Here is a 25,928-nt window from a genome sequence, read left to right on the forward strand (position 1 = left end):
TTGAATGTTAGGCATTGTATAATTCATCATTAATTAATATTTAAAAACATTGACTAGTTATGTGAGAAACATATTTTGAAATGGTTATACATATGTTAAACATAGTTTAAATCTTAAAAACATATTTTAATATTGGCAAGAAATCGTTGCTTAGTTGTGTAGGCCTGTAGCCCCAACTCCAATGTGGGGGCCAATGAGAGTGCACATAGGGGCATCAACACAGATGAAATTTTTTATTTTAAAAGGAGCTGGGCTGTAATTTTGCGAGGTCCTATGTTTAAGGTTCTAAGCACAGGAGCCACATAACCAAGCAACGTTCTTTTTCCCTTTTAATACTGCTAGAGATATTGTGAACCACTCTTATATTTTAATATTTTAGTTCATATTGGCTAAATCCTTTTTCTGGTTATCATTAAAAAAGGAAGGAATTGAAAAACCTGGAACTGATGGAATCCACCGATCAATCCATAGGTAAGTACCATTTCCAATTATCCACAATACAATATTTTTCGACGATGGAATGATTTGGCAATACTATTCCAAGTTCAAGAACCCCTCTTAGAAGTCACCTTAGGATCAAATGTAGAAGACTGGGGAAAACACTTGGCCTTTAACACTCTGGCCCGTAAAAGCGGACTTGTCTGAGATTAATTTCCAATCAAGCTTTAATAGGGCAGTGTTATGGGTTTCACTCATACGAAGTCCCAGACCACCTTTGGAAAGGGGTGTGCAAATTTTATCCCAAGCAATGTAAGATACCTTCATCAAATTCCCCGAGTTACCATTCAAAAGCGGAGACAAAATAGAATTAAGCTAACGACAAATTCTGAGTGGAAAATCAAAACATGACATTATGACATTAAATAAGTTGGGATTGAAACCAACACGTACAAATTGGATTAAGACCTTTCGCTTTGCAAAGGAGAGGAAGTTAAATTTCCAAGAAGAAATTCTATTGTTAACCCTGCGAACCACAAACAATGTAGGATATGGAATCTCAACAATGTAGAAAACAAATGGAAAGTGCAAACAATAATCACACAGCTTCACACAAAAAAATTACGTGGTTCAACAAGATTGCCTACGATTTGTTTCACTATAAATGGAGAATAAGGTTACAGCAGCTAGTCCACGTACACACCTCTCTTAGATCGATTACAGAATAAGAATCATCGCTACAAATATATGGCCTTAAAAAATCCAAAGTGAAATTCCATCCATTTGCTGAGATTGGTGCCATTGTTTCATGATACATTGCATAAATGATTCATTACTTAAAAGCTCTCTATATCACTTGGGCTTCCAGTCCATGAAATTTCAGCCGTATCTAACCTGCCATGCATATAGCAGGAAATGTGTTTTGGGAGTAGATAATTATCTATTATGTGCAAGCAGCGATCCCCCACCCTCTTGAACATAACTACCATAATGTTACTGATGGATAACAGATTACTACAACTGTTCCTCACTTGCAATGCTGATAAGAAGGAACATTTGGATCCATTGCAGATAATGAGAAAGGCTTCTAAGACACTAATACCAGTTACTCTAGAGCTTGGAGGAAAAGATGCATTTATTGTGTGTGAATACATAGATGTGCTTCATGTATGATATTTTCCCTTTATTTACAAGTCTTATTCATTGAGTGTTCTAGAATTAACAAATCTGTTTTGCATATAAACACTTCTATTTTATCATACAGGTTGCATAGATTGTTGTTAGTGTTGCTCTTCAGTCAAGTGGGCAAAACTGTGCTGGTGCTCAAAGACTTTTATGTTTGTAGCTCAAGTAGTCAAAATTGTGAAATCCTTGTGTTCTAAGTCTAGCCTTTCTTGTTAGGGTTTAGGGTTTAAGCACAAGGTTGCTTAAAGCAATACACCCTACATATCAAGTTAATTTGGAATAAACCGGTTGCTGCCTCCAGCTAGTATTTATAGGAAAGACTAGGGTTTTAGGTTAGATGGGCTTTATCCAGTGGGGCCCACCACAGCTTGATTCCTTATTCAAGTAGACTTATATTAGAACATATATTAGGGTTATAAAATATACCCAACATTTATGACACTTCTATACAAGTTTTTCTGCCAACTTGCTTGTATGTCTGCAACAGTTTGCATTACCTAGAATCTGATATTAAACCAATTCTATGCATTTTCCATTTCCTTGACTGCTCACAATGGGAAAACTTCCAAGAGAAGCACAAGTTTAATTTCCTCATAGTTTACAGCTCACAGGTACAAGGGCTTTAGTCTATAACAAATATGCCCATATTTCCTTTCTTTCCCCACAATTTTGCTGACCACAGAGAAATTATATCTTCAAGTTATTCCACAACATGATTCAAACACCACCAGTTATAGGGTCAAAAAGTTCCAAATTCTGCAGGTAGCAGCAGATAAACCCTTTCCTTGAGCTGAAGATTGGTTTTCTCCTTCTAAACTGAGAATCTCAGTGCAAGGCATTCCATTAGCAGGGAAGTATGACATAAGTGGCTACATGTGCAAGAGCATGCTGAAAGGATTCAAAGCAGCTTTTGACAATCTAGGTGAAGATGCTGTAGTTGATCACTTCTTTCCACTTACAGTCTTAGTGATTGTTAACCATACAATGAAGTTGGTGCAGGAAGAGGTACCATTATAATCTCTACAAAAGTTTTTAGTGGTTTCTTGACTGAGCTTTTAAATGTATTAATCTAATAATCTTGAGTGACCTGCAGATCTTTGGATCAGTCATGCTGATAATGAAATTCAGTTCTAATGAAGAAATATTGATAAGAAGACAATTGATTTGAGTTGCAATAGCAATCTCGGTTGTGTATTTCCATTGATCTATGGAGTGTAATATATACAAGAGATAAAATCAATCTAATCCTATAACCATTCCTATATACAAGGAAACAAATAAATACAAGGAGATATAGATGGTAATGCACAGTTGGAGATAAGATTTCCATGACCCCATGAGGAGTCATGCTAAGACTCCCCCTCAAGTTGGAGCATGGAGATTCTGAACGCCCAACTTGGATAATAGAAGACGAAACTGATCGCGGCTAAGCGGTTTCATTAATAAATCTGCCAATTGTGTGTTGGTGGTAATCTTCATGGGCTTGATGAGACCTTGTTGGAATTTCTCACGAACAAGGTGGCAGTCAATTTCTATGTGTTTGGTACGTTCATGGAAGACGGGGTTGGCCGCAATGTGTAGAGCTGCTTGGTTGTCACAATATGAAAGCACATGCACTGTGGGTGGGATACCCAGATCGCGGAGAAGAGAACTCAACCAAGTAAGCTCACAAGTAGCCACTGCCATGGCTCGATATTCTGCCTCGGTTGAAGATCGAGAGATGGTGTGTTGCTTCTTGGTCTTCCATGAGATTAAACTGTCGCCCAAAAAAATGCAATAGCCAGTGGTGGAGCGCCGAGTCATGGAGCAACTAGCCTAGTTAGAGTCATAATATGCGCGTAACTCAAGTGTAGAATTACAAGAGAAGTGAAGACCTTGCCCAATAGTAGTCTTCAGGTAACGAAGAAGCCGATGGGTGGCATCAAGATGGGTCTGCCGGGGTTGATGCATGAACTGACTTAGGATGTTCACGGCGAGGGTGATATCGGGGCGGGTAGCTGTTAAATAGATCAAACGACCCACCAATCGCCGATAAGAGGATGGATTGGAAAGAAGAGTACCCAACTCATTGTCAAGCTTTAAATTCTGTTCCATGGGAGTGTCCATAGGGTGGGTACCAAGAAGGCCAAAATCTTTCAAAATGTCAAGTGTATATTTGCGTTGATTGAGGGTATGGCCATTGGTTGAACGGGCAACCTCAATGCCAAGAAAGTACTTGAGGGTGCCAAGATCTTTAATGTGAAAATGGGCATGTAACATAGCCTTGACTTCCTCAATCAGGCTGATTTTTTACCCTATAATAATCAAATCATCAACATAGAGGATGATGAACACCGAAGCCGCACCACGATGGAGATAAAATAAGGAATGGTCGGACTCAGAGTGACGAAATCCGAAATCGCAGAGGGCAGTGGAGAATTTAGAGTACCATTGACGAGAGGCCTGCTTGAGCCCATAAAGTGATTTGTGTAGGCGGCAAACCAAGGTCTCCCCCTTTGGCCGATAACCCGGAGGGGGCAGCATATAAACTTCTTCATTAAGGTCACCCTGAAGAAAGACATTATGAAGGTCCATTTGTTGAAGAGACCAACCACGAACAGTGGCAATTGCTAAAAGAACATGCACAGTGACTAACTTGGCCACCGGGGCAAAGGTGTCATGAAAGTCGATGCCTTCGACCTGTGTGTAGCCCTTGGCTACCAAGCGCGCTTTGTAGCGCTCAACCGATCCATCAGAATTTCTCTTAATTTTATAAACCCATTTGGATCCAATAGCCTTCTTGCCAGTAGGTAAAGGGACAATAGACCAAGTCTGATTCCGAGTAAGTGCCTCAATTTCTGATTTCATTGCATCACGCCAGGCTTGGTGCCGCATAGCCTCAGTAAAGGTAGATGGTTCTGTATCACTAGTTAAGGAGGTAAGAAAAGCCAAATGGGGAGGGGAAAATCTGGAATAATTCAAAAATGCAGAAAGAGGGTAAGGTGTACCTGAATCAACGTTCGGCGAGGATTGTTGAGACAAGGTAAGCGAACACTCATAGTCCTTCAATCGACGTGGAGGCTGGTGAGTACGTAAGGAGCGTCAAAGAGGGACTTCAACTGGAGGGGGCGGTGGGGAAACGGGTAAAGGAGTTTCGGTAGGAGTAGGGGTAGGTGGGGTAACGGGTTTAGGGGGGTTATTGGGAACCGGCTCTGGAGGAGCGGGTTCAGGAGGGTGAAATGGAGCACGCTCAGAATCGGGTTGGGTCAATGGGAGGGGAAGAACCGGGGAACCCGGAATGGGGTGTTGTGAAAGGGAAAAAGGAAAAATATGGTTGTGGAAGGATACATCACGGGAAACATATAGCTTCTTGGAGACTAAGTCATAAATGCGATAGCCTTTCTGGCCGTGTGGGTAATCCATAAAAACATCTGGAGACGCTCACTTATCAAACTTATGTTGAACGGAATTATTTTTCCCAAAACACAAACACCCAAAAACACGGAGGTGGGAAAGGATGGGAGGTTTCCCATGCAAAATTTCAAAATAGGTTTTGTTTTGGAGCACACGCGTGGGGAGGCGGTTGATTAAATAAGCCACAATGAGAATGCATTCTCCCCAAAAATGGATGGGCAAATGGGATTGAAACCATAATGCCCGGGCACTGTCAAGTAAATGGTGATGTTTGCGTTCCACGACCCCATTTTGTTGAGGGGTGGAAACACAACTTGATTGATGAATAACACCCTTGGAGGCCAAAAACGAAATGGTAAGTTGATTAAAAAATTCATTGCCATTATCAGACCTGAGACACTTAATATGTGAATGAAATTGTGTTTCAACCAGAGCAAAAAAAAGGCAAAATGAGAGCATTCACATCAGATTTAGAAGACATCAAATAGACCCAAGTACTGTGAGAATAATCATCAACAATAGTAAGAAAAAAACGAGCACCAGATAAAGAAGTTGTGCGATAGGGTCCCCACATGCCCGAATGAATTAAATCAAAACAAGAAGAAGTTGTAATTGTACTTAAAGAAAAAGGCAATCTAACTTGTTTAGCCAAAGGACAAATGGTGCAAATGCACTTATTGGAAAAAGTAATATCAGAATTCAACCGGTTCAAGGGAACTGTAGTGGTGGTGCCAGGATGGCCCAGACGCCAATGCCAGAGATTAAAGTGAGCACCAGGTGAAGCAGTCGAAACAAAAGCGGAAGATGGTGGTGACTGGAGAAAGTAGAGCCCTCCATGGCGCTTACCCGTCGCAATAATCCTCTTCGATTGTTGGTCCTGGATACCACAAGAAGCAGCAAAGAAAATTACAGAACAATTGGAAGTAGTTGTGAGTTTAGAGATAGAGAGTAGATTAAAACGAAAGGCAGGGACATGTAAGACATGATCAAGAATAATATTAGGAAATAAATTCACTCAACCATAATGGGTAACAGGGGCGGTAGAACCATCAGGTAAAGATATAGGAGAAGAATTGGAAGCAATATGTAAGGTTGAAAATAAAGATTTATCAAAAACAATATGATCTGTAGCACCAGAGTCCAAAATCCAAGTGCTCAATGTAGTGAAACAGAAATGCTTACCAGCAAGATTAACCAATGGATTATTACCAGAAGGGATTAGGCTAAGGAGCTGCTGAATCTAATCCGTCATGAGAGATGGAGCGGAAGAGGGAACGACAGCAGTGGTAGCGGCAACAACATGGCGGGGAAGAGACCCAGAGGCACTAGAGGAATCGGATCTAGGTTGATCACTCGAATGGAGAAAATAAGGAGAAGACATCGGCAAGGTGGCCGAAGCCTGCATAGTGGAGGAATCTGAAGCACCGACGGTAGCCATAAAAAAACACCAGAATCGATCAAGAATCCTGGACGAATGATACCATGATAAGAAGACAATTAATTTGAGTTGCAATAGCAATCTCGGTTGTGTATTTCCATTGATCTATGGAGTGTAATATATACAAGAGATAAAATCAATCTAATCCTATAACTATTCCTATATACAAGGAAACAAATAAATACAAGGATAGAAAGGATAAATACAAGGAGATATAGATGGTAATGCACAGTTGGAGATAAGATTTCCATGACCCCATGAGGTGTCATGCTAAGAAATATCCTCGCAGATGCACTGTGGAGTTGCTGTAGTCAATGACTTTGCTTCAACTTACATGTGTCTGGTTTATTCAGTTACTCTACAATTGCTTTGTCTGATGTTTGAAATTTTCACTAGTTTTTTTAGTGGTAAGGTCCTTGCTAGTGAGCCTACACATTCAACAATGTCATGTAACCTCTAAAAAAGAGAATTTCCTCCCCTCCTTGGAGTGAAGAAAATTAAGAAGAATATCATGTAATTTTAATGCAAATATGGCACTGATTAGATCCAAGGCAAATCCAATAAGAGACTTTTGTGGGATGAAGTGCCATGAAAATGAAAGGTTTTGATGACATTTAACCAATTCCACTCCCCCTAAGTGTAATTAATCATTCTTTTTTTTTGATGATAAAGTATAAATAGTTGTCATAATTGGTCATCCTTCTTTTCTAGCATCCCTGTGGCAGCTGCTTTTTTCTGGAACTGTGCTTGCACCCTCTTAGTAATCCCATTGCACTGATGGCTCTGATTCATGTTTCAGTCCCTGCCATTTGGTGGTGTGAAACACAGTGGATTTGGAAGATTTGCTGGGATGGAAGGACTGTGAGCTTGCTGTCATATAAAACCAGTTGTGGAGGATATATAGATGGTGGCCTTAGATCAAAACCAAGATCCCAAAGCAATTCCAGGGTCTGCCTCAACAAACTTCAACTTGTGCTATACAAGTTTTCAACTTACTAATGTGAACCAATTTTGTTCTCCTGTTGACAGTATCTTGTTGCAGAGAATGGCTTTGAATTTCAAGAATCCTTCATAGATACACTGTATGGCTTCGAGCATTGGTTAATGTCTGAAGGATCCTTTCAGAGCAGAACACTCCTAGCCAACAGTTCAAGAAGGAATCAGCAAATCCTATGTTTCTGGATTGGGCCGGAATAGTTGTCAAGGCGTCCGCTCGAAGCTAGGTGAGCGCACGCCTTGGCGTCCCCTTGGCTCTTAGGACGCCGGAACGCCATGGGTAGATGTCATAATTGTGTATATTTATTGGGTTAGGAGAGAAAGAAAGTGGTTGTGCGTTTTACCCTACCTTTCTTAAGTCTGAACTCTGAAGAACCCGAACACTACCTTTGAACCTGAACTCCTCCGGCGCAAGCTTCCTCTTTATACGGCGGCATCTTTCCAGTAAGTACTACTTTTTTTTTCTCTTCTTCTTCCTCCTCCTCATCTTCTACTCTGTTCTACCTCACTTTTTTCCTTTCCTCCTCATCCTTCTATTCTTCTCGGTTCTCCCCCCCCCCTCCTCCCCTTTTTTTTTCTTTGGGCTTCCTTCTCCTCCTCTGCTACTACGCGGTTCTTCTCACCATTGTCCCACCTCTTCTTCTCGGTTCTTCCCTCCACCCCCCCCCCCCCTTCTTTTTTTTCTTCTTCCTCCTCCTCTTCTTCTCTGGTATGCTTCAGTTTAGGAAAAATTGGAATGGAAATGAAGTTCTCGTGGATAGGCAAGAAGCTAATATTTCTGTAATTTTGTTTTCTGTTTTCTTTGTCTGATATCAGGGAAGGATCGTTTGATTTGTTTCTGTTTTCTTTGTCTGATAAAGTTGGGTTGTTTAGCTTCTGGTTGCTAGCAGAAGAAGGTACTTACAAACTTATATTTCTGTTTCCTTTGTCTAATATTTCTGTTTCCTTTGTCTAATATTTCTGTTTGCTGTTTTCTTTGTCTGATAAGTAGCTAATTACTCATTGGCTACTTGCAATTATTTTTCTTTTTGGGATATATGATTACATGTTGCAATTAATTGATGTTAAATCTGGTTAAGTGATTATTTGAATATGCAGTCCTAGAGGTTTATTTGGAAAATGTTTTTCCCCTGGATTATTGGATGCATTGAATCATGAAACTATATTTCAGTCAACCTTTTGTGACTGAAATATAACAAGCCATAGATATATAAAAGGATTGAATTAATGCCTAATATATTTATCAAACTAGAACTGGGTGGATGAAGTGCAGAAGTGCTTTTGGTGTATTGTTTGTTATTGAACTTTTTCTTTCTACCCTATCATGTGTAGAACCGGTTACTCATACTGGAATGCTTATTTTCATGCTCCTTTAGTGTATTCTGTGTTATTCTGTATTGCTTTGCTAATTGGAAAGTGTATGTGTTTGTGTAGTTTATACAAATATAAAATGGATTCTAGTGTTAGTGGTTCTACTAGCACTACAGCGTATGATCCAAGCAAAGATCCAAGTAGGAAGGCCAAATCAAAAGATCCTGGATGGAAGTATGGATACTGGCCTGATGTTGCAGACAAAAACCTAGTTCGATGTATGCTTTGTGGAAGAGATATCAAGGGAGGAATTAAAAGGCTTAAGCAACACTTGGTTGGCGGATATGGAGATGTAGCCAAGTGCTTAAAACAACTGCAAAGATTGCTAAAGAGATGCATGAAGCTATAATACGAAATTGGAAGAGGAAACGAGAGGTTTTTGATAATGACTATGATGTTGGTTACACCCAAGGTGAGTTACCTGCGGAGCTTGAAACTGGAGAGCAGATGCAGTCTAATGTCTGTAGGTCCCCAACTCGAGAGTCCCAAGCTTCTTCAAGATTTACCCTTGTCCCAAACTTTGGGACAGCTGCTAAAAGAAATAAAGCTGTCATGGATGCACAGGTAAGGGGTCCCATAGATGCTTATATCAAGAGGATTCCTAAAGAAGTGGTTGTTGAGGGGCAGGCTGAAGGCCATACTCGGACAACAATAGAGAAACACTTCGTATCAAATGAAGAAAGAAAGAGAGCTTGTTCGTACATTGCAAAATGGTTTTATGATTGTGGCATCCCATTTAATGCAGCAAAGGCAAGGAGCTTTGAGGAGATGGTTGAAGCCATTGGGCAGTTTGGGCCAGGACTTGAGCCTCCTTCTTATTATGAGTTGAGTGTGCCTTTTTTAAATGATGAAAAGGATGGAACTAAAGAAGTCAAGAAGAAATATGAAGAATATTGGAAAACATATGGATGCACCGTCATGTGTGATGGGTGGACTGACGAAAGAGGAAGACACTTGATTAATTTCCTCGTCAACTGTCCAAAGGGTACTTACTTTATGGGTTCCATAGATGCATCTAATCAAGTACAAGATGCAAATATGTTGTTTCAGTTGCTTGATAGCAAGATTGAAGAAATTGGAGCAGACAATGTTGTACAGATAGTTACGGACAATGTAGCCAATTATGTCACAGCTGGTAAATTGTTGCTGCAGAAGAGGAGTAGGTTGTATTGGACTCCTTGTGCAGCTCGTTGCTTGGACCATATGTTGGAGGACATAGGCAATTTGAGAGCATTTAGGGCCGTAAAAGTGAAGGCTAGAAGAATAACAAGCTTTATCTACAGGCACCCTCGTCTTCTTGAAGCTATAAAGACAAGAACAAATGGGGATGACCTAGTGAGAGTTGGAGTAACAAGATTTGCCACTTCATTCCTGACACTCCAAAGCTTGTTAAAGTATAATTCTGCCTTGATGCGATTGTTTGTGTGTGATGACTGGAATAAGTCTAAATTGTCTAAGACAGAGATAGGGAAGAAAGTGGAAGATACGGTGCTTGCTACAAAATTCTGGAATGGTGTGCGAGATTGCCTTAGAGCATCACAACCAATTCTTGTTGTCTTGAAGTTGATACTTGCTGATGAGAAGCCTGCGATGCCTGAAATTTATGTGGCAATGGAAGTGGCAAAAAAGAGGATAAAACAGAATTTTGGGAACAGGGAAAGCCTATGGAAGAAGGTGATAACAATTGTTGATAAACAGTGGGAGTGTCAGATGGAACAACCATTGTATGCTACAGCATTTTGCCTCAATGCTGGCAAGTATTTTGAATACATTGCTGATGAGGCGTTATATAGTGACCAAGTGTGGAAAATAAATGAGGCCTTTATTGATGTGATTACAAGATTGGTGCCTGACGGAACTTTGCAAGACAGGATAATGTGTGAGAGTGATATGTACAAAAGATGCAAAGGTAGTTTTTCGAGGCAAATAGCAATTAGGCAACGGAAAACACTGGATCCTCGTAAGTTTTTTTTTTAACAAGCATTTTATTGTTTAGTTGTTTGTATGAGGAACATGTGTATCTGATTTTTTCTTGTATATTTATAAATTAGAATTTTATATTTTATAGTCTTGTGGTGGGACACGAATGGAACTTCAGCCCCTACGCTTCATGCAGTTGCAATGCGTATACTAGGCCTTTGTTGCTCCGCTTGTGGCTGCGAGCGTAACTGGAGCACATTTGAGTTTGTAAGTACTAAGTATTTTTTATTTTGCGCATCTATTTTTAAAATATTAGTTTTTACTTTTATTGTTTTAATGTTTCTGGTTTGCATAATTTATGGAATCATAAAAGAATGACTGAAAGATGATATCATATTGGTTATGATTTCAGATTCACACCAAGAAAAGGAATCGACTGGAACATCAACACTTGAATGATCTAGCCTTTGTTCAATATAATCGTCGTCTTCAAGCAAGGTTCCAAGAAAGGTGTGCTAAGGGCAACAATCATAATCCATTATTTCTTAATGAGTTGGATTGGAGTAGTGAGTGGATAATCGGCCAATCAGTTGAAAATGTAGTTCATCCTGGAGATGACCCCACATTGGGAGATGTTGATAGAGCAGTTGGGGCATCTACTTTGGTCGGTGGCCGAAATCTACCAAGGAAGGCTCAAGCATCAACAAGTGGTGCCATTATCTGCTATACACGTCGTGGTAGGGGGAGGGTCGTTGTAGAAGAGTCGTCAGATGAAGGAGAATTTGAAGAAGAGTATGTGAACGATGATGAAGATGTTGATGATGATTTTGGTCAGAAGCCAACTGATTCTATGGGGCTGCCACAACAACTAGATGCCTATTTATTTGATGATTATGATTGAACAAGAACAATTTATATTTGGATTTCTGAGTTTTTTGATAGTTGATACTTAACTTGACTCTTGATGATGTATTTTTATTGTTTTAAAAATTTTACTAAACTTTAGCATTTTGGTTTGTTTTTACGTTTTCCATTATGAGTTTTTTAAAATGAATTAAATCTCCCCACGTAGGATTCAAACCCACAACATATCGGTTAACAGCCGACCACTCTACCACTGAGCTACTGAGAAACAATGGGATTATAGTGTTACTCATTGACAATGTATGTATTGAGTGACTAGGGGTTGAAAATTGAAATATCATGGAGGGCTTGGAGGAACTCGTTTTGGCATCATAGAGGTAAGAATAGTACATACTTAACATATTTACATGCTTTATAATTCTGCTTCTTAATTGAAGACGGGCCTTCGTGCAATGGTATGGTTGCTCCATTGTGACCAAGTGGTCACAGGTTCGAGTTTGGAAACAGCCTCTTTGCGAAAGAAGGGGTAAGGCTGCGTACATTATGACCCTCCCCAAACCCTGCAGTGGCAGGAGCCTCGTGCACTGGGTACACCCTTTGTTTTATATATAATTCGGCTTCTAAATGTTATTATGCCTTATAGTTTATTGGTTTTTTTTTTTTATGAATATGCTTCTTTATATCCTATACTTGGTTCATTATTATTATTATTATTTTTTTCATTTTAGGTTATTACTAGCAATTTAGCATAATTATATAATTTTGCATTGATGTGGCTTTTATGTTGATTCTTGTCTCTTGAAGTGGCTTAAAGTGTTGATTCTTGATGTAGAATATGAGCAATTAAGCATAATTATATCATTGCTGCCTGGTCACGTTCCCATGTGCCACACACAAGGGAGGCGAAATGACCGCATGCCCCTCCTGTTGGATGCCCCTACACACCCCGTCATTGGCCCTTATGCTGGTGTTGGGGTCATACGACCGGGCAGCAAACCCCTTCCCATAAAAAGAACACTGGAGTGCCTAGGGCACGTAGGCAAATGCCTAGGTGGCTCCTTGTCGCCTAAGCGCTTAGGCGGCCCTCCAACACCTTGGGTTGCCTAGGCGCTGTGAAAACCATGGGTTGGCTAATCAGATGCTGCACAATATGCCTGTGCTTTTGGTGATTTCATTGCATTGACTTGTTAGCTTTTGATCATCAGCTGTTTTCTTCCTGCCACTTTTGGTTGTCTCACTGGATTTGTTCTTATCACAATTAATGAGTTTTGCATCTGCTACTCAACATGGACCATACTTTAGAGTGAAAGCCAAAGGCTCAATCCATTCACATGACTTCAGATCCCCTGTGTGTGTGTGTGTGTGTGTCGGGATGTTCACTGAGATTTTGTTCCTGAAAGTGGCCTTGCAGCCAAAGGTTTGGTGTTTTAGTATGCACTGCCTTGGTGTTGAAACATTTGGATGGTCTAAGAAGCTGCTCTGATTTCTTGCATTAGTTACCACCTCTGATTCCATATCAAGTCAAGAAATCTCTAGGGAATAAGATACTTTTAATTTGGTGCATTACAGAAGACCACCTTTGCTGCCAGTTGAGATCATATTAACCATCCCTTAAGCATAACCATCTAGGTACCAGATGTTTATTCATTGCAACTAATTAACCACCATTTTTGTCTCCCAAGAAGGGCTTTTTCTCAATTGCACTATCCCTTGGATTGAGAAACTAATAAAGATTCCTTCATTAATCCATAATTTCCACTGAAGTTGCCAATCAGAGATTTACAGGTGGTAAATACAGGTCTTCCCTTCTATCATGAATCCAAGATGATTATAGTTCATTGTAAATCAAGATTAGGTCTATTGGCAGTAATGGATTTGATGCTAGATAGTGTCTTTCAAAACAGGGCCTCAGAAGCGGCCTGTTTCCGATAAGCTCTTCTTTCCAATATGTAGCCCACCAAAGTATTTTGCCAAAGTTGAGAGTTATGCTCCTCCATTTCCTCATCAAGAACAAGGTCCTCATCTGGGTCTTTGTCTGGATCCAGAAAGGGGAAACTGATTTGCAGAGTTTACTGCCGGCAGAGGTGGTAAGTGGAGAATGGAGGTTTCAGTAGATAGAACAGATTGGGGTCAGAGGTACTGGCTGGTTTCTGTAGGGGAGGAAGATGAAGGATGTGAGTTTCCATTAAAGAGAGCAGACTGAATGGAGAATGGGGGTTTAGATTAACTAAAAGTTGTTAACAGTACACCCATTAGTAATAGGACTCCTAACCTGTAAATCATGTACCTATGCTAAATAAACTACCTGGTAATACTAGAAAGATTCAAACAAATAAATATCTGCAACAAAACTGGAAAAACTTCTCAAGGCCAATGTATTAGATGGTCATCAACAAACCATCTACAAAAATCTCCAATATCAGTCTAGACGTCTATCTCTTCGCATCCCTGTTCTAAAGCTCCCTGCAGCCTTTGCAGGAGTTCTACGTTTCTTGTAAACATTGATAGTTTGAAACAGCCATGAAAATACAATGTTGGATGATATAAACAACCCAACCACCCCTTCCCATTAGATAGTTTGAAACAGACATGAAAAAAGATTATTGGATGATCCTGAGAGCTGGGCAGTCAGAACACATATCAAAGTGAAAGTCATGGGGTGGGATAGTAACAGTACTAACATTTCATATAGTTTTAGGGTTTGCATGTGCATATGTTTTATTAACCCTTAATCTTAGGCTGTGTTTGGTATGCATTCTTGGTTATGCCAGTCATACTTGTATTTTTCCCCCCCCCCCCCCCTCTTAGCCTTTGTTTGGTAAGTTGTTGTAAATTTTCAATGAGATCTCTTTAGTCCTACAAGCATTCATGATTTATTCGATAAAAAAAATTATAACAATTGATAAGATTAGATAAGTCTTACATTGTGCATTCTAGGTCGATTTCACATTTTTGGGTGATAAAAACAACTAATTTTATCATTTGAGAATGCAAAATCAACCTCGAATGCACTCCCAAAATGCATGCCAAACGCAGCCTTAGTTTTTCTTCTAGTTTGCTTTCCTTGCGATGTTTTGCAATGCTTACCATGGAGGTAAGTTTTTTCTTTTTATTTTGTTTCAGCAGCAATCATGGCTTATGATGTCTTTTTGCACAATAGTATCCATTATCTGTGAAAACATCGATAAAAAAATGAATTTTCGTTTAACCGGGCAGACCAAAGTGCTTAACATCTTCCTTGGACTATAACTTGATACATGCTCTTATGGTTTGATCAATTCTCTATTGGAGTCATCATATATTGATACTTGATAGACACTAGACCCTAATGTAGGTGGGGTCTTCCTCTTTCTTCCTTCTCATCTGAGAGGGGTGTTTCTTATTTTGATCTCTCACGTCTTACCAATGACAACTTCCCCAACTTCGGGTGGCGGTGGCAGCGGCAGTGTTGCTAGTGTAGAAGCACAACAACAAATAATGGAGTTCCATCAGGAGCTATCTCAGGTTCTGCTTCTTCGTACTCCCTCTCCTTAATTCCCTAGTAAGTTATCGAAGAGACTCAAACTTGTGAAGCTGTGGGAGAAGGCATTCATGTCCATCCAACAATTCTTGGCCATCCACGCCCGGACTTGGCTCTTGTGCAGCCGTGGCGGGAGTTGCACATGTGCAACACGAAAACCACCCCAAATACAGGGGGGAGGACCTGGGCCCCACATGTGAAATGACTACCTTGCCCCTGTTTTTGCTGTTGTTTAGCGGTGCTGCATAGGTGCAGGCGTGCAGCTCCCGCTACGGTTGCACAAGATCTTTTTCCTCCACGCTCAGTTTTACAATCTACATAGGTCTTCCCACTGTCAATTTTGAAATCTCCATTGTCTTCCCTCCCTATACTAAGGATTTTAAAATCGGTCGAACTGATTCAGATTCTGATAGTCCAGAATCAATCCCAAAAACCTTAGAATCGGTCGTGTTGTATTGGCTAGAATGGGATTGGTCACAGTCGATTCCAATCCAAATTGGTTGATTCAATTTGATCCAATTCTTAGGACAAAAACATGGGTTTGGGCATATTTTGGTCAATTCGAGCCGATTTTTAACGATCTTGATTGATTCCAATTGGGATCTCGATATTCAAGTTTTTAAAAACCATATGCTTAAGTGCTTAACCGCATCAATCTTGAATCAAGTTTTTAAAGCAAGGAATCAAGATCTGAGTTGGGTTCAGTAGATTTTGATTCGATTCCATTCCATTTCATTCCAGATCAACTAAAATGGGTCAGGGATCATCCATTCTGAAATGGCAAGTATGGATCAGCTGATATGACACCAACATCAATGTTGACCAAGATTTAAAACACTGAATTAAGATCCGGATTGGTCCCGAGCTTAGACCAGCCCTGGAATCGGTGTTTCAATGCTCTAACCCTAGTTTCTGTATAGAAATCGGACAAGCCAGATCAGCCTAAATCAGGATTGGCCAATTTTGACCGATCCAATCTAACAAACAAACAATCACTCAGCCTTATCCTAACCAAATGGGGTCGGCTATACGGATTCTTACTCAGAGCAAGAATTAATAATAAGACTAAAAGAAAGGGAACACAACAACCACGGTTACAAAACAGTCTAAAACAAATTAAATGGAATCGACCACATAGATCTTGGCCCTCCAATCAGCTCTATTCGTCGTCATACTAGTACAAGACTGATCCGATCACAATTTTTAATCCTTGGTGTTGATGACTTCAACTTGGATGAGTGCCTTGAGAGAGGAATTGCTATCACCAATGTCAGGGACACGGGTTTAGTTGTGGATCGAGTCTGACCAATCCAAAAGATGCTATGGAGAGTTGCTAAGAATCAAGCGAATCAGGCAAATCACTCGATCCGATTCCTCAATCCCATAATTGACACAATCCAATGGGTCATGGACTACTTGTATGGCAACGTTTCTGTTCCAATAAGTTTATGAGTTAGAAACAGTTTTTGGTATTTCTGTGATTTTGGAGTAATTTTGTATCAACAAATGATGTATGGTAAAACTAGAAAAAAGTTGTTTCTACAACTAGAAAAAAAAAAAAAACAAAAAACGAAACATATATAGATTGCATATTAAGAAAAGAATTTTTTCTATTTTGTGGTGGAGGTGGTGACGGCAGTGGTGGTGATTCATGAATATCAAGCCTATATCATGCACATTGTTGCTTTCAGGTTATGTTTCTACCAACGATTATCACTTGTGGATCAACTTGTTATAATCTATGGTGATAGTTATGACCAAAGGACTACAGAGACAGGATGTGCATTGGATAGACAAGGATGGGAAATGTAGAGTTTGGATTGACTACCAGGTTGTAGATTGGTCAATACAGAGAAACAAGTAAAATTAACTACGAGATCTTTTCATTTTATTATCTGATGGTTTAAACTTTAAATATGATTAATTATTTTAAGTACGAATATTTGGAAAAAGTATTGATTGAAAGTGTTATGTGCATGATGCATATTCTTCTTTGTTTGCTTAATGCTATTTGTCTTTTGAGAGAAAGATGGATCCAACTCCTCTCCATGGAGTTCCGTGCCCAGGGCACGCCCAGGGGGTATCCAAGGGTTGGGCTCTGCCGCATACATCTCGATGCAACCTAGGGATGTGTGCAACACAACCCAAAGGCTGGATGCCCCCTGGGCGTGCTGGGCTCCCTGGAGAGGAGCTCAATCTGACTTAGGCCCATCGCCAGTGTGTAGCAAATTAGAGGGTGACACCATTGGGGGCACTCAACAGAAAATTATCCTTTCCAATTCTTTAAAGTGTGGCAGTTCCGGAGTGCTAGGTGAAGATGTTGACACCTGACAACTATCGCATCCAATGGTTGATATGAAAGGTTGGATGCGACATCTGTCAGGTGTCGACATCTCCACCTAGCACTGCGGCACTGCTACACTTAAGGGATTGGAGAAGAATAGAGGATAATAGTCTGCGCTGTACCGCCGTGTACTGATACCGATCCTACGCGACCTTCCAAGCTGGACTGTGGACTCGGGTACATACGGCGGAGAAAAATCAGTCTCCCTTTCTCTCTTTCTCTCAGAAACGCCAATAGAGAAGATTAACGAAGAATTTGAAGCTGGTTTTTCGCTTCTCTGTTCTTCACCTCCTTAAACCCTAGAAGTAAAGTATGCTCGAGGGAGGGATAGGAAGTATCTAAGTGATCTGGTTGATGAACTAGGGTTCTGTTTACTTGCGTTAAATCAAATATGTCGAAGAGGAAATTCGGCTTCGAAGGATTCGGCATCAACAGGCAAGCGACCTACAATTTCGAGCAACCCCAGGCTCCGCCGAGACTCTATGTTCCTCCGTCGTCACGTCCCGGTAGTCATGACAACTATGAAGATCACGACCTCGACAACATTGAATATGACGAGAGAGACAGGAGTAGGGATGCTCCTGAGGATCAAACTGGCGGTGGTGGTGATGATGATGATGGAGAGATTGATCCTCTCGATGCATTTATGGAAGGAATCCAAGAGGAAATGAAGTCAGCGCCTCCTCCCAAGGCAAAAGATAAACCAGAGAAGTACAGGGATGACGAAGACGACGATCCCATGGAGAGCTTCTTGAGGGCAAAGAAGGATGTTGGGCTGACTCTCGCTTCTGAGGTTCTTCATGCTGGTTATGATTCGGATGAGGAGGTTTATGCTGCAGCGAAGGCGGTTGATGCCGGGATGATTGAGTATGATTCAGATGATAATCCATTGGTTATCGATAAGAAGAAGATTGAGCCGATTCCGGCCTTGGATCATAGTTCTATTGATTACGAGCCATTTAACAAGGACTTTTACGAAGAGAAAGCTTCCATTTCAGGTCGGTTTCAAGATTCCTTCGCTTTCTAAGCGTTCCATAGACACTAAACTTTGATGTTATATCCTTTACGTTCTTTCTGTTAATTCGCCCACTTCTTAGAACGATAATGGACTCAATAAATTTCAAAAATTTTGTCTAGACTTCATCCTCATCTGCTTTTTGCTGAATAACAGTATAATTTGGGGAAATTAGAAAGTGAAGTGATGAAGTCTTAATATGCTTTTGTCTGTGTACGCACAAACTCCTCTATAGATATTTTTCTTCGATAGAAACTTCTTTACAGATCATTCACAGTATTTTACTAGAAATAGACTGGTTGATCAAGGGTCTAATAATATATTTGATTCTTGTATCAGAAACTTTGATCTGTTAAAAGTCAGGCCTATGTCATAGAACAGTAGAACTTCATTGTATTATGTGAGACTTATGGGAGAACCAAAAGTGAGGCCAAGCACAATGGACTATGCACAATGAAGATGTCAAATTGAAAACATGGAGCCCTGCCTAGTGATCCTTTTGAGCTTAGGGACCCTTTTTCTCAGACTAACAAAATAGAGTATTAGGAAGCATTGGTTTTCTTTAAAGTTTTCATCTGCTTCTGCAGAAACACTAGGATATCAGTTTAAGGGGAAATTGCCTAGATCTACCAAATAGCAAAAAGATTACAATAGGTAGTTGTAAATTATGTTTTACAATCACAAATTACCATGTTGAAAAGATTTACCAAATCCCCATATGAGTAAAAAAAGATAAAGAAACAACCTAAAATACCCCTCAGCGTCCTCTCTCTTCCTAGTTTTTTTGTTTCTTTATTCAAATATTATATTTTTTTTTTATTGAAGTGGGCTTCACCCTTCTTCCTTTTTCTTCTTCTCCTCCTTCCTCCGATGAAGGAACAAATTTACAACCACTCCCTCCTTGCAAATTGGCCCGCATCACCACCTCCACCACCACCGCGATTCATACCCTCCCTCCCTCTCCTGCTCTCGCTCAGTTTTTCTCCCTCCCTATCTGTGTCTTTTCTCTTGTTTGCAACCCCTCGCCCCTTGCCAAATCATTTTCCTCCTAAAAATTCATTAAAAAGAGGGGTTTATGTGAAGAATTAAAGGTAGGAAAACAAAAGCCTACCAAAATTATAGAGGAAATCGGACAAGGAGGAATCTCTAAGTTCAAGCTGCAGCCCCGCCCCACACTCCTCCCTGCAACCGGACCTGCCAACAGGGATATCGTAAAAATTGAATTACCAAAAAACACACCCTTACATTTATGAAAGGAACACTCAGCGAGGCCCGAGACTGCCACTGCATTTCTCTTTGGCACCCCTTCCCCAATCCCCAACCTTTGGAAGCTACTTAGCCTACTACCACCAGCCCTCTACCTTTGGTCTGGTGACTCTGGTCCTTTACCCACCTTTCCCTTCCATTGTAAATGGAATTTTAAAGGTTTTTCCTCTCAGAAGTTAAAAAACCTGTCACTTTTAGTTTGAGGGTTTTTGCTGCAACGCTGTCACAGACAACCCACCAAATCAAAGTTTAATGAAGTCCATTACTGGCGGGTTTCTACTAAACCAAGGTTTAGCTGAGATTCTCCTGACTTGCTGGGCTGTGCCTCTTTCCTCTTACTTTTATCTTTCACTTTTTCTTTTTTTTTTTTACATCATTCATTTGTCTTTTTCCAATTTTCACTTCTCATTTCATTTCCCTTCCCTCTTTTTCTATCTCTTCATTCCCTTATTTTGTCTAGTCCTCAGTTTTACCTACTTTCTTTGTTTGGATCCATGTAGCGGACCCCATTAAGTTGGGATAAGGCTGAGTTTGTTGTTGTTATTCAACTAAACCAAGGTAGGTAAGCCGCAGCCTTAACATTTCTTACCATATTCTTGCACAGTAAGTTTTTGTAATTGAGGGAGGAAAATTTAGTGAGAGCGGGAGAGGGAGGGGGTGGATGGCAGTGGCGGAGGTCTTGATGTGGGGCTGGTTGCAGGGAGGAGGGTGGGGCAGGGTTGCAAGGGAATGGGGAGGGAGGAGGGAGTAGTTGAGGAGGTGCTCTTTTATCGGAGGAAGTAAGAAGGGCCACTTCAACAAAAAAAATAAAAAGACTGAATAAGAAACCAAAACCGTGGGAAGAGAGAGAATGATGCTGGGGGTATTTTAGGCGTTTATTTAACTTTTTTTTTACTCATATGATGATTTAATAAATCTTTCCAACATGATAACATCTACCAATATTGTAAATCTTTTTGTTATCTAATGGATCTAGGAAATTTCCCCTCAGTTTAATTACGTATTTGTTTTGTACAATGGTAGTTATAATTCTCTCTCCCTCCCTACCTCCTGTTTCTTTCTTTTTTCCATCCTTTCCTTTCCTTATTCTTTTTAAGACTTTGAAAATTTCATTTATTTTTTCTTCCCCCTTTGCTTCCCCCCCCCCCCTCCGCTTATATCTGGTTTTCAGTTTCGGCCCAGATTTGATGGGAACATCATCTTTAATTACATTCTTATACCTCTTTCACAAGTGGAGTCAAAGTTCTCTTTTGAATGGTCCCTGGGGATCATCCAGTATTGACGCCATGTGAGGGATCACTGATTTGAGGGTACCTAGAGTTGATCATTTGGGGTTCTTGGGATTTCTATCGAGTCACTCCTTTCTTTTGATTGTAGTGGTGGAGGTGCAACTTAAATTTTTGATAGGGCTCAGCATGAAGCCCAGTCCAATGTAGTTCAAATTTTGGTCTGAGTTGCACCCTGACCTTGGATCCTATCCGAGATTTAGGATTTAACTAATCAATTATTGAATCTCTATCTATATAGCCACCCCCACCAACCAAAAAAAGCTGTTTCAATGCAAGGAATGAGTGACCTATTCTATGCATAGCTCTGTCTCCTGATCATCATATCTTGTAGTCCTTCAAATACACAGATTTTTTTAATGATATAGATTTAAATTTTGATGGCTAACACGTATTTTTCTTTTCCTCTCCAGGGATGAGTGAGCAGGATGTTGCTGATTATCGAAAAAGTGTGGCTATACGAGTTTCAGGGTTTGATGTACCGAGACCTGTTAAGACATTCGAAGATTGTGGATTTTCATCCCAGCTGATGAGTGCTATAATGAAGCAAGGGTACGAGAAGCCAACACCAATACAGTGTCAGGCTTTTCCAATTGTGCTTTCTGGGAGAGACATCATTGGTATTGCAAAAACTGGTTCAGGAAAAACTGCTGCTTTTGTGCTTCCTATGATAGTGCACATCATGGACCAGCCTGAACTTGAGAAGGAAGAGGGTCCAATTGGAGTGATATGTGCACCTACCAGAGAATTAGCACATCAAATATATTTAGAGTCCAAGAAATTTGCAAAATCTCATGGGATACGTGTATCTGCTGTTTATGGTGGAATGTCAAAACTTGATCAATTTAAGGAACTTAAGGCAGGTTGTGAGATTGTTGTTGCTACTCCTGGGAGATTGATAGACATGCTGAAGATGAAAGCACTAACGATGTTGAGAGCAACTTACCTAGTTCTTGATGAGGCTGATCGAATGTTTGATCTTGGTTTTGAGCCACAAATAAGATCGATTGTTGGTCAGATTAGACCAGACCGTCAGACCTTACTCTTTTCAGCGACAATGCCACGCAGAGTTGAAAAGTTAGCTAGGGAAATTCTCAGCGATCCTGTAAGGGTTACAGTAGGTGAGGTAGGAATGGCCAACGAAGATATTACACAAGTTGTCCAAGTAATTCCTTCTGATGCTGAGAAGATGCCTTGGCTTGTTGAGAAACTTCCTGCGATGATTGATGATGGGGATGTTCTAGTATTTTCTTCAAAAAAGGCTACAGCTGATGGGGTTGAATCACAATTACTTGAGAAGGGTTTTAAAGTAGCAGCTCTCCATGGTGATAAAGATCAGGCTTCTAGAATGGACATTTTACAAAAATTTAAATCTGGGATATACCATGTATTGGTTGCAACTGATGTTGCTGCTCGTGGACTTGACATCAAGTCTATTAAGTCGGTTGTAAATTTCGATATTGCAAAAGATATGGACATGCATGTCCATCGTATTGGAAGAACTGGTCGTGCAGGAGAGAAGGATGGGACTGCATACACTCTTATCACACAGAAAGAGGCTCGCTTTGCTGGTGAGTTGGTAAACAGTTTGATTGCTGCTGGTCAGAATGTCTCTATGGAACTGATGGATCTTGCTATGAAGGTGAGGTCCTTTTTTTTTTTTTTCTTGTCTTTTCTTTTTTAGGGGGGAGGGGGTCTTGTTCATGTGTGGAAGTGTACTTACCTTTCCACCTAATCCCATTTTGAGAGATGTTGCAACAAATATAAATTAGTTATGCTGACGGTGTGCTTAAATACTAAATGGTGAAGGCCAAAGTTAAAACATTTAGCGTCAATGGCCCTGATCTCCTTATTGGATCACCTCTTTCCTGGTTTACATATTCTAGGTGAAAGTGGTTGAATGATGGCACCTGCTGAAGACGTCACCCCCTTTCCAATAGTCCTATCCCTGCCCTGTGGGTACATTAGATTTCATTATCTTCATTCTGAAGAACTTATGAGTCGGGATATTCATTTTGGGTGTGCAAGGCTCCTTATTGTGAAACTGATGATGTTCTCTGTTCCCCTTATCTTATGCTTTAGTCTTTATTTGTCTATTTTGAAAGTCAAGTCTCAACATTTGCTTCCAACATAATGTATTCCTAGTAATTTCAGAATAGAGGCTATCTTATGCTTCGGTCTATTTTCCTTTTTTCCATGGGCGTTGGGGGTCGGAGGAGTGGATTTCTAACAAATACAAAGCTGAGTGTCAGTCTGGCATAGTTGCCATGTGGAAGTTTAGGTAGGGCTCAAAATCTGTGGATATGTTCTCCAAATTTTCTTGTAACCTTGGTTTAATTCAGACCAATTTGATTTCTCCACGTGGCAATATATTGCTTTGGAGATTCTGTCAAAAGGTCAAATCTGTTTGGAACTGTTTGAAAAAGAGGGGCCTTTGAAAAACAAGGGAAATATCACACTTAAAAAAAATGGAGAAAAAAAAGGTGGAAAAATCCCATACACGGTGGACCATATCCTTCCAAGCTTGTAAGTGCCGGAGAACTTTCTCCTCTCAGGGGACGTGAGTTATTAGCAGTTTGAAGTGGGGGTTGGGGTGGGGGATCAGTCCTTGTATTTTTTGATGTATAGGGACATTGTGCTTATTCTTTGGCATTTTTTGTGCAATCTTTAGGATGGAAGATTCAGGTCGAAACGCGATGCGAGGAAAGGATCTGGTATGAGTTATTCTATCCTTGCAATAATCTGGCCCCTATTGATTGTATAATGGACATTACATCTGTTGGGTTGTAGAAACCATTCCCTCATGATCTTGTTTTCTTAAATTCTCTTTGGTTTCTATGGTTCCTGTCATATTTTTCCCCCTTTTATGGGAAGGAGAAAACCCATGAAATATAAAAAGGGAATGATCAAATTCTAGTCAATATTTTCCAGATTTCATTTAATTAAATACTTGATCATCTTTTTCAAGATATATATTTTCTTGGACAGGTGGGAAAAAGGCAGGGGGAAGGGGAAAGGGAGGTGGTGGCAGTGGGCGAGGGGTGCGTGGTGTGGATTTTGGCTTGGGTATTGGATATGAACCAGGATCAGGAAATACATCTTCTCCGTCAGTTCAAAGTCGATCTGTTGCTGTTAATTCGCTGAAAACAGGGATGATGGCACAGTTCAGAAGCAGCTTTGTAGCTGCATCATATGATCCTCAGAGCCAGGGTACAAATAGCAATCCCAATGCATATGCAAACAAGAGGCCAATGTTACCTGGTTTTGTTTCTGGTGGTTCAATTGGTGGAGACATAAGTAGAACACAGCCAACAAGTTCATTGAATCCCGCTCCAACATTTGCTACCGCTGCTGCAAATTCCAGAGAAAATAGAAATCAGAAAAATTCTGAAAGGTTAGCTTTCTGAATTCAGTTAGTTTTATAACTTTTCACTCTACTGCAGTTGAGTATGCTGAAAATTCTTTTATTATTTCCAAAATTTGCAGCTCTAGAGATAGGCCTAGGGAAAGGCGAAGGCCGTCTGGTTGGGATCGATAAATCTACATGGGAGATGAGAACTGCTTTCCTTCCATGATTAAGTTCTCATCTACAAGATTTTTGCACCACCTGTGTATGTATTATTATTCTTACCTTAGCCTTTTTTTCCTGCTTGATAGATCTTTAAATATAGGCCCTAAATTGCTTACACAATTCTTTGTGTTTTTAGATTATATAATTTATTTATTTTTATTCCTTTTTAAAAATTTAGAGTTCTCCTTTTTTATTCCCCTTTTACCTCTAAATTTGTCTGTGCAACATCCAAGGTGGATGGGTTGTGGTTCATCTAAAATACTCATGCTTCCGTCACCCCTTCCTCCCCCGCCCGCCTTTTTTTTCTTCCATTATTTCCCCCTTCCGTAAACATTTTCCATCCAGAAAGGGTCATTTGATCTCTCCCTGAACTCAATTCCGTATTTGTTGGTTTGCTGAAATTTGGTTCACTTTGTTTGGCATGTACGAATTTGCTATTGATCATGCCTTGGTCAGAGTGAACAGAACTTTGACATTAACGGAAGCATGTAGATTTTGGTTGTCCTACACAATTGACTTGGAGCAGAATTTGTTTGTTAGGGATAGGCACACTGCCCGGGGGCGGTACCAATGGGGGCAGAGGATGGGGCATCATCATACAGGAGGGACAGAGGGGTCATTTCAAATGGGGGAAGAGAGAGCCACTGCGGATGCTAGCTTGCAGTATGCGGGCAGTGTGCAGCCTTTTCCCTTAGAATGATTTTTGAATTTCACACCTGATCTTGGTTGTAGTGTCAACTATCAAGTAAGCTTGCACCTTGCAGTCGGTTATCCGTGCTTATCCGTGCTTGGACTAGGAAACCATGCCAAAGTTGCTGTAATTTTGATCCACCTGGCTCTGCCTCTAATGTTTAGGGTTTGTTTTGACCCCTACTGGTTTGTATGGGTTGAAACATAACTCAGTGGGATGAGTGGTCCTCTACTCCATGGGACACTCATTTTTGCTAAATTGTGACAGATTTCTCTCTTCACAAATAATCCTTACGTTTATTATGACTCTTTATGTTCATGTCCGAAGTACCCTTCCTAACCATTTGGTAGAGGCTTTTTTGGTGAGTATGCAGGAGTCCAAAATCCGGACTTCCCTACTTCCCAGGAATGCTTAACACGTAAAATTGACTTCTCTCTGATTTTAACCTTCTTTTATTTCTGACATTTACTGTTTTTTTGGTCGATCGATTCAGTTTTGGTTATTCAGTTCAAGATACAAAATGTAGAAAACAAAACGAACCAAACCGAACCAAGAATAAGAATTGAAATATCAATTGGCAAGGACGCGTGCCTAAATCGACGTGCATCCTGAGTTTGACTCTCCTTAGCC

General features: G+C 40.3%; 2 protein-coding genes and 1 non-coding gene across 3 annotated transcripts; 2 read left to right on the forward strand and 1 right to left on the reverse strand.

Annotated features, from left to right (window-relative positions):
- The first annotated feature begins 8,294 nt into the window (after positions 1–8,294).
- Positions 8,295–11,759, forward strand: LOC122670575. Its single transcript, XM_043867515.1, has 4 exons — positions 8,295–8,346; positions 8,885–10,781; positions 10,890–11,008; positions 11,154–11,759. Exons 2-4 carry the CDS (start codon positions 9,155–9,157, stop codon positions 11,640–11,642), a joined length of 2,235 nt encoding a protein of 744 aa, XP_043723450.1. The 5' UTR covers positions 8,295–8,346; positions 8,885–9,154; the 3' UTR covers positions 11,643–11,759.
- A 42-nt stretch (positions 11,760–11,801) lies between these two features.
- On the reverse strand, positions 11,802–11,873 carry TRNAN-GUU. Its single transcript has one exon. It is a non-coding gene; the product is annotated as a tRNA-Asn (tRNA).
- Positions 11,874–17,685: 5,812 nt separating this feature from the next.
- Positions 17,686–24,763, forward strand: LOC122670359 (DEAD-box ATP-dependent RNA helicase 24-like). The gene is made up of 5 exons (XM_043867201.1): positions 17,686–18,467; positions 21,450–22,678; positions 23,708–23,750; positions 24,025–24,430; positions 24,523–24,763. Exons 1-5 carry the CDS (start codon positions 17,861–17,863, stop codon positions 24,572–24,574), a joined length of 2,337 nt encoding a protein of 778 aa, XP_043723136.1. The 5' UTR covers positions 17,686–17,860; the 3' UTR covers positions 24,575–24,763.
- The last annotated feature ends 1,165 nt before the right edge of the window (positions 24,764–25,928 follow it).

The sequence above is a fragment of the Telopea speciosissima genome, chromosome 8 (assembly GCF_018873765.1).
Source record: "Telopea speciosissima isolate NSW1024214 ecotype Mountain lineage chromosome 8, Tspe_v1, whole genome shotgun sequence".
Lineage (NCBI taxonomy): Eukaryota > Viridiplantae > Streptophyta > Magnoliopsida > Proteales > Proteaceae > Telopea > Telopea speciosissima.

Bases quoted from the DNA above. Each gene is read 5' to 3' on its own strand.
- LOC122670575 (XM_043867515.1), top strand. From the start codon at position 9,155: ATGCATGAAGCTATAATACGAAATTGGAAGAGGAAACGAGAGGTTTTT. The intron at 10,782-10,889 runs GTAAGTTTTTTT...TATATTTTATAG, and splicing joins ACGGAAAACACTGGATCCTC to TCTTGTGGTGGGACACGAAT. The intron at 11,009-11,153 runs GTAAGTACTAAG...TTATGATTTCAG, and splicing joins ACTGGAGCACATTTGAGTTT to ATTCACACCAAGAAAAGGAA.
- LOC122670359 (XM_043867201.1), top strand. From the start codon at position 17,861: ATGTCGAAGAGGAAATTCGGCTTCGAAGGATTCGGCATCAACAGGCAA. The intron at 18,468-21,449 runs GTCGGTTTCAAG...TTTCCTCTCCAG, and splicing joins AGAGAAAGCTTCCATTTCAG to GGATGAGTGAGCAGGATGTT. The intron at 22,679-23,707 runs GTGAGGTCCTTT...TGCAATCTTTAG, and splicing joins TGATGGATCTTGCTATGAAG to GATGGAAGATTCAGGTCGAA.